Genomic DNA, 18165 nt, shown 5'->3' on the forward strand with positions numbered 1-18165 from the left:
GTTAGCCAGCCTGCTGGCAAAGATGCTCTTCCCTCTCTTCGTAAGATGGAGCCCATCTCTGCCCAGCACTCCTCCTTCATAGAACACCATCCCATGGTCAAAGAATCCAAAGCCTTCTCTCCTTCTCTCCGACACCACCTGCGTAGCCATTCGTTGACTTCCACGATTCGACGGTCCCTACCCAGGCCTTTTCCTTCCACGGGGAGGATGGACGAGAACACCACTTGAGCCTCCAACTCCTTTATCCTTCTTCCCAGAGCCACGTAGTCCGCAGTGATCCGCTCAAGGTCATTCTTGGCAGTATCATTGGTGCCCACGTGGAGCATTTGTGGTCTAAGCTGAGGGATCTGGTCAGATGACCCACTAAACCATTTTGAACCCCTGGGATGCATTTGACCGAGCTTTGAGTACACCAGTTCATAACTTGATTGTCTCCTGGTGAAGGCTGTTGGACCTGGCACCACCTAGCTTGTTCACATAAAACACCACTGTTGTCAGTGAGAACCTACACCATCTTGCCTTGGATGTGAGGCAAACTGCTGCAATCCACAAAATATCGTTCTCGACTCCAAAATGTATATATGGAGCCTGGCTTCAAGGAAAGTCCAAAATCCTTGCACCATGATGTGCTTTTTATTCCATGGCCAAGGTGTACGTTACCAGAGTCATGGAAGGGAAAGGGGTCAAGAAGGGAATTCCTCTGCATACATTGTCTTGGCTCATCCACCGGTCCAGAGACAAAAACACAGTATCTGCAATATGAACCAGCTTATCAAGATGGTGAACCTGAGGACAATATACCAAGTTGAGCTTAGTCTGCAGACCTCTGAAGTTTCACTTTGGTGTGAGAGACTACCATGTGACCTAGGATCCTGGAGTAATCCTTTACAGTAGTCTGGGAATGCCTCTTGAGAGACACACACAGGTATCACAGAGTTCAAAACCTTGAAAGAGGCAGCAATGCCCTGGCAGATGTTGAATCCAGAACTGCCCCAAGGAACTCTAGCCCTTGGATATCTGAAAAAATTGACATATTGCAGTTAGTTGCAGGCCAAGTGCATTGAGAAGACACTGTTAGATGAACAGTGGCCTGAATCTGGTGTCTGAAGCAGCCCCAGACTACCCAGTCATCCAGATAAGAATACACATGTACATCCCCTTTGCAAAATGTAGCCACTGCCACTGCCATGCACTTGAGAAAAACCCTTAGTGCTGACAGAACTTCCTGTGGTCAGGGTGGATTGCCACATGGAAGTAGACATCCTTGTAAGTCGAGAGCAGCATATTGGTCTCTTGGATCCAAGGAAGGGATAATTGAGGCCAGATAAACCATCCAGAACTTTATCGTTGTGATGTATCTGTTCAGATTATGAAGGTTTAGGAAGAGTATGAACCTCCTTTGGCTTTGAAGTAGCCTTATAATGACCCTCAGGAATTCTATTATTCACCACACCCACACTACTGTTCAACCCCCACAGACAGACCATGTTATTTTCATTCCATTCTGAGGCAGATAGTGCCATGGATGAGTGACCAGGTGCTGACAATCTAGATGGCTGCATCAGTGACGAGCAAGTATCCTCCCCCGAAGCAAAGACAGCAGTGGTATCTACAGGCATAATAAGGCTCTAGCTGTGGCATAAGCCTCTGGCATAATCGGTATCTGTAGTGATCAGGGAAGACTTTTCTGTCACCACCAGAAAAGTAGCTGGTCTGATTCCCTGAGCCTCAAAGATGATTATCTGAAAGACCAGGATATTCTTTGGCCTCTTTCAGCTGACATAGCTGGGAGAGCACTTCAGAAAGGAGTCTTCTAGAGCTTTCTTTATATGATCAAGGGGGCTCTGAAGCCAGCATAAGGTCAGCCTCCATGAGGATACATTGGTGGTGTTCCTCCCTCAGCTTCTCCATCCTAGTCTTGAAGCCGCAACAGACTGAGCACCTGTCTGTAATGTGGCTTTCACCCAGGAACTTGAGGCAGTGGGAATCAGAGTCATTAAACAGGCATAGCCTTCCTGCAGCCTGAGCAAGTTTTGAATCCTTGGGACCTAGGAATAAGTTACCCTGGTACTGGGCGGGATCTGGAGACACACCAGATTGGAAACCTCCCCCACCCCAAAAAAACAACAGGCTAAACCAAAAGAAATAAACTTAAAATTTTATATTAATAAAACCCTAAAAGAAAATAAAACTCCAGAGAACTTTTTGACCACCACTAAGTAGATTGAATAGTTGTTCACAGGGACCACCAATGCTCCAACCCTGGATGGTAAGAAGGAACTGGAGGGGTGAGACATTTCTGCCCTTTATACCCTCACTTGCAGCACGAGGAGCTTGGCGGTGGGTTGTGCTGCCCCTAGAGGTACTGTGGGGAAAACCAATGCAAGAGGAGCAGCACAACCTAGTGGACACGTGCAAGCACTTGAAGAGGAACTAAGAAATTGAGGCTAAAGGGGCTTTGAAATTTTCCCTTCCTCCGCCTAATGCATTATGATATTAATATCCATTAGTTTTCAAATTAACATGAACCCTATATTTTAATTAATATTTTCATTTTAAAAGTCAGATTACCAAAACATCAACTAAAAAACCAACATAATTGTTATCACCTGCCTGCACCATAAGGGGTACAAGGTGGATGAGGTAATATATTTTATTGGACCAATTTCTGTATATACTCTCTAATATACTATGACCAACACTACTACAAGAATGCTGTATTATGTGGAACTTATTCTGTCCATTTATGCAGTTTATGTTCTATTTTTTAACCTTATTCTTAACCATTCTGTTTCTTTGGAACTTACATTGCATCATAGAGAACACTACTAAGTAATGTCAGAGCTACAGACACAGAGTCAAGGATAAATCACCCAGACACCAATTATTTTGCATTGAACAGTCACATACCATACTGCAATGTAGTCATTCACTGGTTCAGTTTGGAGTAAGGTAAAGTTGATATAAACCCCATGGCCTTGAGGGACAGAAATAAACCATGTACAGTCCTTTGAATTTGGATATTCATCTGGAAATCCTGGGGAATAAACTGTACCATTCGGAGAGGTTACATTATAGCCACAAGGAGCTGAAAAGAAAACAAATGAAAATGTAACAGGAGGAATACATTTATTGTGGTTAAAAATGGAATAGAAAAATGGCCCAAAATTTTAAAGGTTCTGCAGAACAAAATAATCAAAGTCTCTACAAGAACAATTTTCCTTGGTTGGATGCCTTTCAGTGATAAGAAGATTAATATTTCTAAGAAATAACTTATTCCTGATGTCTTTCATAGTATGTTGCTTAAAACTCATCAGGACCTATTCAAAATACTGTACAGCATTCGTTAAATGAAGTTATGACACTTTTTTAAAAATTATTCTTTCCTGTTGTACTTAATCTCTGGAAATCAAGGGAAAAAACACCCACAACACACAATCTACAGACCACCACACCATGAAAAAGCATCCTCCCCCAGAATGGAACCTTGACCAGAACAAGTACAGAATTCCTAAGGAATGTTAAGCACTGATCGTGCTTCCACTTCCACCACAAATGCCAATTTGTTTCCCTCCATTTTCCATTCCCCCCCCCATTCTTTAATTGCAGTTTGTATGTTCATTACTCTTTTATTTTTAAAAATGAAATAAAGCTACAGGCATAACTTAGCATATACTTGCACAGTGAAATTCTAAGGCGAGTTTGTAACAGGGAAGTGTGTTTAACTTCTTTAAAATCAGTGAATATTTAGAACTGTGCCCTGTGTTTGGTCTGCATCTTGGGAAACAAATGACAGTGATTATGGATATAGGGAGGATCTGCTCACCATATGTAGCTAGGATTGTCAATTAGTAGAAAATAAGAGTGAGGTTTAATTACACATTTTATTTTGTGGTGTGTACACATATATGCAAGAGGCAAGTTCTCTTTTTGAATCTCCACCCTACATATACATCTTCACATTTTCAAGCACCCCTATAGATCCTGAGTTGCAATGACACTCCCTCCAATCCAGAAGAGTTGGACATATCTCCTTTCAGAGTCAAACTATTCTAGGGTGACCAGACATCCCATTTTTAAACGGACAGTCTCATATTTAAGCCCCGTCCCAATTCCAATCCCTTCCCCAAAGTTCCTGCCCCATCCCTGCCTCTTCCCCACCTCCTCCCATGAGCACACCACATTCCCGCTCCTCCCCGCTCCCTCCCAGCGCTTGCTGCGCAAAACAGCTGTTTCATAGTGGCAAGTGCTGGAAGCTAGCGGGGAGAAGCGGAGAGGTGGCATGCTCAGGGGAGGAGGAAGATGTGAGCTGGGGCAGGGGGACGGGGCAGGGAACTGCCAGTGGGTGCTCCAGCCCCAGAGCACCCACAGAGTCAGCCCATATGTCTTCACACACACCCCACCCTGGGTCCTGGCCCCAGGGAGCACGGGGCTGCTCTGTCTCCTAGGCACCCTCCACTGCTAAGCCATCTCTCTGGCAGGTTTGCTGAAGCCCCTGCAATCAGGTTCCTGGGTCCTGGTCCGCACTGCATCCTAGGGCTTAACCCCTTCCTGCCTGCACATTAGCGGAGGAAAGGAGGTGTCTGGGTTATGTTGCTGGCCAGCAGCAGCCTGGAAGTGTTAGCTGCCTTTCACCACGGTGTGGGCAGGAAAGGACAAGCCGCTACAGCCACAATGCAGTGGGTGGAGGGTGGGGGTGAGAAAGAAATGAGCTCTGCAAAGACATGAGCCCGATCATCCCTTCCTCTCCCACTTCTCCACTGCGACTGGAAGCAGTTCCCATTCCCTCCTTCATGCACAGTGCGGAAAGGCTGCTCCTAGCCACATTCTCATGTGAACCCTAGCAGAAATCTGGGGAGGGGGAGCATGTGACCCTGCGTCCTCCCCGCACACACATGTTGCCTCAGGAAGACATGGTGCCACATACCAGGAGAAGCAGGTCCATCCTGGTGGCCCAGCCAGGCATGGAAGGCAGAGGGCGCCGGGTAAGGAGGGTCGGGTTGGTTGATCAGACACACAGACACACATACCCACACCCACACCGTGTGAGAGAGGTATATGGGAGGGTGTGTGTGTGTGTGTCACCTCTCCCCAAGCGAACCCTAAAGTCTTAAGGATAAGAAGGTAAAAAAAAGAATCCAACTCAGCAGTATTTCTTTTTAACAGGGGCTCAATTAACTTGATGTTAATTTGGACGTTTGTATTGCATAGTTCTGATTGATTGCCATTGAACTTGCTTGAATATAAATAATTTTACCAGGTGTCCCTTCTTCAGCATAGGAAAATATGGTCACCCTAATCCATGTTATTATGGATGTAGGAGGAAGAGACAAGAGGAGGATGTCTCACTCACTGTATGGTTTGAAAATAGTGTGATGTTAGGGCTGCTGGAGTATCTGGCCAGTAGAGGAGTAACCTTGGTTGGCTTGCCCAGTGTAAAAGGGGTTTGGTTAAATGCCCTTGCTTCTGGTTGGTTCCTGGTTCCCTAAATAGCCCCCAAAGGCAGCTGACAGACTCTGTCAGCCATAGGATTGGGGCTACACACAGATAACTGAAAACCAAACCTCCAGCCTTACATTAAGCATAAACCGCCTGTTCCAGAGAATCTGGTCTGCTGTCTCCACAGTGTTCCCTGCCTCTGATGATTTAAGGAGCTTTAGAAAGCTTGGAAGATTGCTATGTTCAAATATAATTCCTGACACTAATATAATTTCAAGAGTAAAATCCTTTAAGTTACATTTTAGCTTATATTTTTAAAAAAATGTTAGTTGCTTTATACAAAAAATATTCAATGTGTAATCGATTATTATATTGCAATAAATGTATAGGTTATGCTTTTCTATGCTTTCTGGTTCAAAACTTTTTTTTATTATTTTGTCTTCACTGTTCAGTCACAGTTTATAAAGCAGACTAAGCTTTAGCTCAATAAAGATCACCCAATTCTTCCTTTACTCTTGTTATCCAGATCTGTCAATAAACTGTCAAAGCTAACAGAAATATATTATAATGTACATGGCAGAGGGGCATTGCTGGCACATGATGCACAGATTGACAGAGCCGAAGAGTACCCAGAAGTCACCTACCACAGGACAAGCCCAACAAAGAAAATAACAGAACGCCACTAGCCATCACCTTCAGCCCCAACTAAAACCTCTTCAGCGCATCATCAAAGATTTACAACCTATCCTGAAAAATAATCCCTCACTCTCACAGATCTTGGGAGACAGACCAGTCCTCGCTTACAGACAGCCCTCCCAACCTGAAGCAAATACTCTCCAGCAACCACACACCAAAAACACTAACCCAGGAACCTATCCTTGTAACAAAGCCCGATGCCAACTCTGTCCACATATTTATTCAAGGTTTCAGACTAACAGCCGTGTTACTCTGTATTCGCAAAAAGAAAAGGAGTACTTGTGGCACCTTAGAGACTAACCAATTTATTTGAGCATAAGCTTTCGTGAGCTACAGCTCACTTCATCGGATGCTTATGCTCAAATATATTTATTCAAGTGACACCATCATAGGACCTAATCACATTACTCACGCCATCAGGGGCTCTACCAACATGATATATGCCATCATGTGCCAGCAATGCCACTCTGCCATGTACATTGCCAAACGGGACGGTCTCAACGCAAAAGAATAAATGGACACAAATCTGACATCAGGAATTATAACATTCAAAATCCGGTAGGAGAACACTTCAACCTCTCTGGCCACTCAGTAAAAGATTTAAGGGTGGCAATTTTGCAACAGAAAAGCTTCAAAAACAGACTCCAGTGAGAAACTGCTGAGCTTGAATTAATTTGCAAACTAGATATCATTAACTTGGGTTTGAATAGAGACTGGGAGTGGCTAGGTCATTACACATATTGAATCTATTTCCCTAAAGTTAAGTATCCTCACACCTTCTTGTCAACTGTCTAAATGGGCCATCTTGATTATCACTACAAAAGTTTTTTTCTCCTGCTGATAATAGCTCATCTTAACTACTTAGCCTCTCACAGTTTATATGGCAACTTCCAACTTATCTGAATGTATATATATTTCTTCTTACTATATGTTTCATTCTGTGCATCCGATGAAGTGGGTTGTAGCCCACGAAAGCTTATCCTCTAATAAATCTGTTAGTCTCTAAGGTGCCACAGATACTCCTGTTCTTTTTGAAGATTACTTCAGTTAACACTGAAGTACCATCAAGCTTTTGAGAGGAACATGGCTATTTTAAAGTATACAATCTCAGTACTAATCAGTTTAGGTAGGAAGTGAAGTTCACCCTCAGTACAAAAAGACAACATAAAGTCCAGGCACTACTTTAATGTCACTGGAGCCCTATTTCAAAGGCTTATGTGGTGCATCAGTCCTGTGCTGGCTCTATTCACTATCATGAATTGCACCCAAAATGAATATATAGCAAAAATCTGCAGATGGGGTTTAGATAGAATGATTTATGTTTGGTTTTGCAAGGCATTTAGGGATAACACCTCCTGTAAAAATTGCAATGGGATCTTTAACGAACAGTAGTATTAAAGACTTTTGTTTTAAGGCGGCATCTTTTTGCTATGTTTGTACAGCACTAGTACAATAGGGCTCTGGCCTCTCGGTGTTACCAACTTATAACTAATTATAACTAAACTAATAACAATAAATAATAATAATAATAAAGTGTCATTCTAAAGATGGCACTTACAACAGTAAATTGCCCACTTACACCATGCTGACACTACTGTACAATACTATACAGTATTTTTTTTTTTTACAGGCCTTTCCTGCAAGTACAGTGGAACATGAGCTAATTATCAGTGGCTAAATGCAATTATGTCTCCTAACAGTTAGTTAAATATCAATCCCCCAAAGAGTTCCTCAATATTAGTTCCATTGCATTAGATAGCCACCTCTTATAGGGCGAGAAAACAGCAAACCCTTTGGTGGATGTAATTAACAGGTTTCACTGTACTGACCAGGAAAGATCAGAAAAGCATATTCTATGGTGGGAAAGCTGCAGAGCTTAAAATGCTCCAGATTTTATTTTTTTAATTATTCCTCACGTTACTTAGAGGTGTCAGGAAATGCTAAGCAGTGATTGCTTATTGAACTGATATTTCTATGGGCCTGATCCTGAATTGTGTAGGGGAAATGCTGAGGTCCTTATTCAAGCAAATACCCTGACTCAGTGGGAATTACAGTAAATGTAAGTATATGGGTACTGACACTGTTATATATGTAAGTAATCATGACCAAATTTTCAAACAGGAGCTGTTAGTGCTTTCCACCTCTGAAAATCAGAACTTTTATTTAGGTGCCTAAATATGAATGTAGATACCTATCTTTAGGCATTGAAAATACTGGCATTTGTACTCTAAAAAAGTCTCACTGGCCAAGGCCAATCTCACTTCTATCATAAATATGAACTAGATTTTTATTATTTATTTGGGGGAGGGGGGTTTTCTACAAAGGGTTTCATGTTTACCCTTAATTTCAGTCAGATCCTTTTTTTAGACTCTTCTTCACCACCACTGGAGTAGATGGAGCTTTTTCATGAATAACAGCACTTTGAAGTTGACATGTTTTATTTTTTTAATGCCATACAGGTTAGACAAAACAGAGATTATTAATGATTTTTTTTCTTTTTTAGTAAACAAAATCTGAAAGATATATCATAGTTCAAACAGAAGTTATGGGCTTGAAGGTGAGGTTACTCACCTTGTGCAGTTCTTTGAGTAGTGTGTCCCAGTGGCTAATCCACTTCAGATGCGCCTGTGCCCTGTGCCTTTGATTGGAGATTTTTGGTAAAAGTTCTCTTTGGCCTGTGCATGAACCTCACACACTCCTACTGTCCCACACCAAGGCTATATGAGGCTGCATGGGTGAACCACCCCAGTTCCTTTTCCAACACAAAGTCCCACCAGGGAGATCTGAAGCAGAGGGGAAGGAGGGCAGGTAGGGGAGCACCCACAGGGGTACACAGCTCAAAGAACTCCAGTTACTGCACAAGTTGAGTAACCTCTTCTTCGAGTATTGTCCCTGTGGGTGCTCCAGTTCAGGTCACTCCTGAACAGTATCCCATTAAGGTTTGGAGCAGAGTTCGATACAGAGGAGAGAACTGAATTGCCTACTCCAGCATCTGATCTTGAAGATGGAACTAAGGCATGATGGTTACAAAAAGTATGAACAGAAGACAAGTTGGTGCTCTAAGGATGTCTTGAATTGGTAAGTCTTTAAGTAAGGCTATAGATAGTGCTCTTCTGTAATGTGCTATCACTCTTGAAGTAGGCTGAACGTGAGTTCAGTTGTAACAGATTTTAATACATCTGGAGAACCACTTTGATAATCTGTTTTGAAATTACCAATCCCATGTTTCTGTCAGCAATGCATACAAATAGTCTAGGAGATCTTATAAATGTTTGGACCTCTCTAGATAAAAGGCCCTCCTGACATCTAAGATATGGAATATAGCTTCCTGAATAGTCTGGTGTGGTTTGTGGGTGGGAATGGGATATTGATAGTTTAACATGAAACTAAGATGATACTTTGGGAAAAAATCTTGGATAGGGCTCTAGTGACACTTTCTTTCTGGTGAATACCATAAATGGGGGGTCTGCCACTAAAGCCCCCAATTCTCCAACCCTTTGGGCAGGCATCCTGGCCACCAAGAAAGCTGTCTTCATTGATAAATCTAATAAAGAAGATGCAGCTCATGGCTCAAAAGGATGTTTCATGAGGCAACTAAGAATTAGATTCAGGTCCCAGATGGGAGCAGAATCTCTAATTTGAGGGGAGAGATTTGATAGACCTCTTAGGAATCTTGCAGTTGTAATCTTACCGTGGTTGAATGAGCAAAGACTGAAAAAAACTCTATGAATGAGTGAAAAGCTGTTATTGCAGTTAAGTGGACCATAATGGAATTCACAGAATGCCCCAGTGCTTTCAGTTCCAACAGGTAATCCACTACCACAGGAAGAGAAGAGTGAGTTGGCAAGATTCAACAACGGTTACACCAAAGATGATATAGTTTCCACTGTGGAGATAACTATGTCTTGTAGCTTTTTTCTACTATTTAATAAAGTGTGTTATACTTCTGATGAACAGGGTATCTCTACTCCTGCAAACCATCAAGAAACCATGGTTGGAGTTTCTGAATCTTCAGGTTGGGATTCAATGTTCAACTGGCATCCTGAGTCAGCAAACAAGGACTGATCAGAAGCCCTGATGGAGGGTGGGAGGTGAGTCTGGTTAGAAAGGGATTTCAAACTTGTCTCAGCCACATTGGTGCAATCAATATGACCATGGCCCGATCTCATTGAGAATCTTCAACAATAATGGTGTCAGTGGCTATGCCTAAAGAAGACCCACGAGATAAGAAAAATGTCTCCTAGTGAATGGGGATCAAGACTCCCTCTGGAGCAATACCTGATGCATTTTGCATTGGCTGCTTTGCCAAACAGATCAATCTCTGGGAACCTCCATGCTATGAATCTTGGGTTGAAGACACAGGAATCCAACTCCCACTCATAATTTAGGAAGAAATGTCTGCTGAGGTTTTCTGCCATGGTGTTCTGAATACTGGGGAGGCAAGAAGCTGAGATGACTATCTGGTTGGCTCTGGACAAATTCAAGAGCTTTATCACTTCAGCATGGAGAAATGGGAAACATACTCCTTCTTGTTGGTTGATACAATACCTTCCTGCCACATTGTCTGTCATTATCTTTACTAACGTGGATCTGATTAGAGGTAAAAGGTATAGGCAAGCCTTTCTCTCTGATCTAAATTCCAGAAGATTGACGTGTAGAAGTTGCTCTCGTAGTGGCTGTGTCCTCTGCATTTTCCAGATGTGATCCCTCACCCCAATAGTGAAGCATCTGATGTTATCATAGAATCAAAAAATCATAGGACTGGAAGGGACCTTGAGAGATTTTCTAGTCCACTCCCCTGCACTTAAAGCAGGACTAAGTATTATCAAGACCAACCCTGGCAGGTGTTTTTCTAACCTGCTCTTAAAAATCTCCAGTGATGGAGATTCCACAAACTCCCTAGGCAATTTATTACAGTGCTTAACCACCCTGATGGTTAGAAAGTTTTTCCTAATGTCTAACCTAAACAGTTCTTGCTGTAATTTAAATCAATTGCTTCTTGTCCTACCCTCAGAGGTTAAAGGGAACACTTTCACCCAAGCTGCCTTCCACTTTCAAATTCTCAACCAGTTTCAAATTCTCAACAAATCTAGAACAGCCTCTCCCCTAGAGGTTTTCTCCACCTTCTGAAATAAAAAAAAAAAATGTCTGCTATACATTCCAAGAACTTGCTGGATAATCTATGTCCCGCCGTGTTATTTTTCCAGTGGATGTCTAGGTAGTTGAAGTCCCCCATCACCACCAACTTCTGTGATTTTGTTCGTTGTTTATAAAAAGCCTCATCCACACCTATTCCTAGTTAAGTGGTCTGTAGTAGACTCCTAGAAGGACATCACCCTTGTTTTTTACCCTTTTTATCTTTAGTCAGAGACTTTGAACAAGTCTTTCTCCTATTTCCATCTCAACCTCAGTCCAGCTGTGTACATTTTTGATATAAGGCAACACCTCCTCCCTTTTCCCCTGCTTGTCCTTTCTAAGCAAGATGTACCCTTCTATACCAATATTCCAGTCATGTATATTATCCTGCCAAGTCTCTGTGATGCCAACTATGTCAAAGTTCTGTTTATTAGCTAGCATTTTTAGTTCTTCCTGCTTATTCCCCATACTTCTTGCATTAGTATACTGTCATCTAAGATACTGATTTGATTTCCCCTCCATTTTCTCTCTTATCTCTCCCTTATTCCTGCTATACGGCCCACGCTCCCCCCAAATTCTGACCCTTCTCCCATGTCTCCATGTGTTTTACTTAACTGTGAGCTTTGTATCCTGCCCCCATCAAACCTAGTTTAAAGCCCTCTTCACTAGGCTATCGCTATGGTGGAAAGATTCTGAAAGAATTGACCAACTGCACAGGTTTTGGTCGGGTCCTTCCACCAATTGAGTGACTGTACAATCCATTGGGAAACAGACACTAACTTCCCTGTATTGTACTTGCTTGGTTTATAAACAATTGAAAGACATCACGGGAGACTTAGGAGATGTAATTGGGCATGCTGCACAGATGCAAACTGACATGTGCTCCCAGAGGCTGAAGATAATCTCTTACTGTTACTTGAAGACTTCCCTGAATCCTTGAGATAAGACTTATTAGTGCGAGAAATCTGCTGGAAGGGAGGTATGCTGTGCATGTCACTGCATAAGGGGGGTGCTCCTATGAAGTCCAAATGCTGTACTAGAGTCAAAACAGACCCCCTCTTCTGTGCAAAAGAGACCACATCATCTCCCCCACTCTGAACTCTAGGGTACAGATGTGGGGACCTGCATGAAAACCTCCTAAGCTTACTTTTACCAGCTTAGGTTCAAACTTCCTCAAGGTACAAATTAATTTTATCCTTTCTCCTTGGAATATCCACTGCCACCACCAAACTCTAACTGGGTTTACTGGGAAACGTAGTTTGGACATGTCTTTCCCCCAAAAATCCTCCCAACCCTTGCACCCCACTTCCTGGGAAAAAGTTTGGTAAAAATCCTCACCAATTTGCATAGGTGACCACAGACCCAAACCCTTGGATCTGAGAACAAGGAAAAAGCATTCAGTTTTCTTACAAGAAGACTTTTAATAGAAATAGAAGTAAATAGAAGTAAAGGAATCACCTCTGTAAAATCAGGATGGTAGATACCTTACAGGGTAATTAGATTCAAAACCTAGAGAATCCCTCTAGGCAAAACCTTAAGTTACAAAAAAGACACACAGACAGAAATAGTCATTCTATTCAGCACAGTTCTTTTCTCAGCCATTTAAAGAAATCATAATCTAACACATGCCAAGCTAGATTACTTACTAAAAGTTCTAAGACTCCATTCCTGTTCTATCCCCGGCAAAAGCAGCATATAGACAGACCTAGACCCTTTGTTTCTCTCCCTCCTCCCAGCTTTTGAAAGTATCTTGTCTCCTCATTGGTCATTTTGGTCAGGTGCCAGTGAGGTTACCTTTAGCTTCTTAAAGCTTTACAGGTGAGATGATTTTTCCTCTGGCCAGGAGGGATTTTGAAGGGGTTTACCCTTCCCTTTATATTTATGACAATGGCTGCCAATACTTCCTATGAAAATCTGCCCTGATCAACCAATTACCAGATATGGGAAAACAATTATACCCAGAGGACATAGGTGGGCAGCAATTACCAACAGAGTCTTTGAGAATAGGCTTAGGGAAGAACATAGGCCAAAAGGGAGCACCCACTAATGGTAGTGTTCATTGTTGATTAGAAAATGAAGAAATATCTTGTGTGAAATATGAATAGTGACATGAAAATGTGTGTCTTGTAGGTCAAGGGTCACAAACCAATATCCTAAATCTAATGAAGGTATTATTGCTGCAAGGGTCACCACCCTGAATTTATATAATCCCAACTATACATATAAAATGCTACATTCTAAATTATCTGATACCACTCGAAGTTCTCCCTAGGGAAGAAAGAAATCTTGGGATCATTGTGGATAGTTCTCTGAAAACATCCACTCAATGTGCAGCGACAGTCAAAAAAGCTAACAGAATATTGGGAATCTTTAAGAAAGGGCTATATAATAAGACATAAATATCATATTGCCTCTCTATAAATCCACGGTACACCCACATCTTGAATACTATGTGCAGATGTGGTCACCTCATCTCAAAAAGTATAGAGTGGAATTGGAAAAGGTTCAGAAAAGGGCAACACAAATTATTAGGGGTATGGAATGGCTTCCATATGAGGAGAGATTAATACAATGGGGACTTTTCCGCTTGGAAAAGAGACAGCTAAGGGGGGATATGTTAGAGGGCTATAAAATCATGTCTGATGTGGAGAAAATAAATAAGGAAGTGTTATTTACTCCTTCTCATAACACAAGAATTAGGGGTCATCAAATGAAATTAATAGGCAGCATGTTTAAAACAAACAAAAGGAATCCCTCCCCAAAATGCACAGTCAACTTGTGGAATTTCTTTCCAGAAGATGTTGTGAAGGCCAAGACTATAACAAGCTTAAAAAAAGAACTAGATAAGGTCATGAAGGATGGGTCCATCAATGGCTATTAGCCAGGATGGACAGGGATGGGGTCTTTAGCCTCTGTTTGCCAGAAGCTGGGAACTGGTGAGAGGGGATGGATCACTTGATGATTATCTGATCTGTTCATCCCCAGTGGGGCACCTGGCATTGGCCACTGTCTGAAGACAGGATCCTGGGCTAGATGTACCTTTGGTCTGACCCAGTATGCTGTTCTTATGATGCGATCTTGTGCAGAGAGGGGAAACCTGTGCTGAGATTTAAATCCTTTTCAACATACTCCAATGGCAGGAGAGAGATAACTGTTCTGCTTTTATTATGGATGAGAGTGAGCATGGTACTCTAGATTATGGGGCGGAGGGGTCAGTGACAAAGTAAATCTTGGTGTAGATAACAATCCAGTACCAGTTAACAGAGGGTACTCCAGCTCCAAAGATACTATTAGGGCCTTAGAGTATCTAAATTCTTGCAGTACCCACAGCTTCAGAGATGGCTGAGCAAGAACATGTGGAAGACGGCTTTGGTTCCAAGGTAGCTGACACCAAATGACTGGCAAGGGAATGAGTTGACTCTGATTCCATCAGTTGACTTCCATGTTGATGAGACTGACAGATGTTCAGGGATGAGACTAGAATTCCCCTTGGAAGAGTCTCTACAGCTCCAGGTATGGGTATGTGAGCTAGGCATCAAGTCTGTCTTTGAGAACTTCCCTGCCTTTGTGGTACCAGAATCACTCAGAGCCTCCATGGAACTCCCCTTGGGACCTGAGATCTCCACAGCCTTTTTGTGCATTGGTGACTAAGACTTTGAGGATGAGTCTTTGCCTCTTTCTGCATAGAGGCAAATGTCAAGACTACCTTTTCTAAGGTCTTTGGTGCTATAGAAGCAATTAATGCCACACTACCACCTACATGTGTTAAGTAGCCTTCAGTGACAGAGATCTTGATGTGGCCTGGGCACTAGCTGTATTGGGAGGTCTAGGTACAGGCAGGTCCCCTGCCCCTGGATCCAAAGCCTGTCTTTAGGCTTGTTCCATCATGAGGAGTTTAAATTTAATTTCCCTATTTTGAGGGATATACCCTTGAAGGAAATGCAGATCTTGCACTTACTGAGAATACGAGTCTCTCCAAAACAGCGGAGGCATCAAGAATGCCTTTCACCTTGTTCCAGCTCCTCTTAGATATCCTATTGCATTTTTGGCTGAACTTTCCCCCTCACCTCCTTATCTACGCACCCCCTATCCATGGCCCCACTAAGTTGTGGGACCTCCTTGTCAACCTCCTCCTAGCACTGGCCAAAATGACTATCTACAAGACCAGAGAGAAGAGACTGGCTGACAGGGTTTCTAGATACTGTGGGGCCTATTTCTGATCCTCCTTCCACTCACGCATCCGGGCACAGTTCCTTTGGGCGGCATCCGCTGGCTCTCTTTACACCTTCGAGGATCAGTGGGCGCTGTCCTGGGTTCTCTGCTCAATGTCCCTGTCAGGTTCCCTTCGTTTAGCCCTGTGACCCCACTCCTGTCCCTGTTATACCTTTAGTTGTCCCCCATAATTAATTGAGATCCTGGACCTTGTGGATCCTCCCCTTAGGCTGGGGGAAGTCCTTTAGCAGTGGGGAAGGATCCCAGGATCCAGGATTTCAACAGGACTGATCTGAATAGCCTTGTGCAAGGAGAGGCACCTTTAAAATCCTGTGGAGGCCAGCATCCCCAAGAAAAATAACAAAAATTCAGCCCTGAATGGGGAAAGATTTCAAATCTATCTAACTATACCCATAAATATCTTTTACGTGAAAGGAAAAAGAACAAAATGAACTGTTTCAACGATATTATAAAATAATATTAACTAATTAATTACTGAATACTAAAGAGAACAGTCACACAGCAGACTCCATCTCAGGATGAAGTCAGTTGAGACGGAACTGAGTGTGGTTTGCCTGTATCCTCCCAGTGTGAGGTACAAGGATGCGTGGGGCACATGTACAAGCCAAATAGTCATTGCCACCAAAAATCTTTGATTAAAGGCACAGGCACATCTGAAATGGAGCACCCACAGGGACTCTACTCAAAGAAGAAGTAGAAATGACTGGGTAAGCGTCTATGGCCTGTTATCATGGAAATCAGACTGGTGATCACAATTGATCCCTTCTGGCCTTAAAATATATGAATCTGATTTCACTCATGACTTCTCTCCCTATGATGAAAGTTATATTTTATGGTAGATATGAATCTTTTGATCTCTGCTGGGTCAGAATAATTATTTATAAATTATAAATCCCGCAGCCTGATGGAAGGAATTTTTACAATTCATTAAGGTATCTGCTGTATGTCAGCAACAACATGCCTTATTATTTTTCATAATCCGATAAAAGGCAACAGCTAGATTCACAAAATAACTTAGGTGCCTAACTACCACTTTAGGGGCCTAAATCCCAGAATCAGGGGCATGTGATTCACAAACCCCTCACTGAGCTATCTGCAGACACTGTAGGTGCCTAAACTCACTCACTGCCTAAATTTTTGCTGTAAAAATTCTCTAGGCACCTATATTTCTGCCCTTTAGTGCAGCTCCATGCCAGGCGTCCGGATGCTTAAGCCTAAAACGAATGCACAACCCGGGGGAAGATAGATGTTCCTCTACCTAGCTTTGCTGCTTGGCCTGAGCTGGTACGCACGTGCCATAAAAAATAAATAAAAACATTCATTCTATTTTAAGAGAAAAAGCCCTCATGCTTTCATATGTTATTGAATAACATTCACTGAGACGATCTGCTGAAATTTTTGAATAAGCTGAATATTGTCATTTTTGAAGATTTTTTTTTAAAAATGGAAAAAATTGAAGTGTTTCTCTTGCCCAACTAAACTACTTTGCACCACAGGAGTTAAACTATATGTAAACTCTGACATTATCTCACGCAAAAGGCAATATATAAGGACAGGAATAGCAAAATATTTTTAAAATACCATTATTGTAAAATGAGATATGGTTCTATAATATTAATGCTGACAAAGGAGGTAGAAGTCTGATAAAGAATACAGTTTGACAGCACTTGTTATTAAGAATATTGTTTCAGTGATGAAACAAAACAAAATACATTTCATTTAAGAAACCAGCTAAGATTACTAAATAGCAACAGAGTAATTTATCTATCATGGTATCTTAAAAAACCTACACACTTAAAAGCAAGGAAATGAATAGCTGGTAATAATATAAAATCTTACACAGCCCATAATAAAACACATTATTCATACTGAGTACAAAGAAATGCATAAATGCATACAGCATTTCATAACAACAATTTTATCTGATTCAAAATAAATATTCTTCATATCAGTAATCTAAAAATAAACAAACAAAACACAAAATTATTCTGAAGATGAACAACAACACATGTAAATAAACATTAGTGGAATATTGATCAGCTTCAAATGCAAGTGTGCATATAAACATTATTTTACCAGCTGACAATATACACATTTCCTATAAAACTACACAGTTAAGTGGGAAACAGTATCAATGGGTATGTTTATATATTAATGAATATGTTTGCATATATGTTAAAAACAACACACAGTACATATATTTTTTATGTTGAGTGCATCATAACTGGAAATAATATCTTAGCACATTTATTTCTATACTCATTCTAAATTTGTCAAAGCAGTACATGAGTATTTGTCAGCAAAACTCAAAGCTCTAATTGGAAAAATAAATTTGTTCAGGCGTGTATTCTACTTCCTGCCTGAACAGTCACATCCTCACATCCCCAGTGCCACGTATCCAATCTGAAATTTCTCCCTCTTGCTCCAGTTTGGGTTTTGTTGCTTTTAAACTATCTGTACCTTTCTAGTGTGCTCTAGGTGTTTAGGAAAGAAATTTCTTTACTACAAAGTGTCTGTAGTAAAGAAATGCATTTCCTAAGACAGTGTTCCTTGCTTTACTGCTATGTTACCTCTGAATGATTTAATTAGAAACCAGAGCTCCCACAGGCAGGTTGACTCTGAAGGAATGTATTTAAGCAGCTGGGTGTCAGGAGAATTGAG

General features: G+C 41.7%; 1 protein-coding gene across 1 annotated transcript in view; it reads right to left on the reverse strand.

Annotated features, from left to right (window-relative positions):
• CSMD1 (CUB and Sushi multiple domains 1) overlaps positions 1–18165 on the reverse strand; it is a 1692034-nt gene that overhangs the window by 191166 nt on the left and 1482703 nt on the right. Inside the window, exon 43 of the mRNA XM_077812120.1 lies at positions 2911–3088. Coding sequence (XP_077668246.1) covers positions 2911–3088 — 178 coding nt within the window. The remainder of the gene's footprint in view (positions 1–2910; positions 3089–18165) is intronic.

This window comes from Eretmochelys imbricata, chromosome 3, assembly GCF_965152235.1.
Source record: "Eretmochelys imbricata isolate rEreImb1 chromosome 3, rEreImb1.hap1, whole genome shotgun sequence".
NCBI lineage: Eukaryota > Metazoa > Chordata > Testudines > Cheloniidae > Eretmochelys > Eretmochelys imbricata.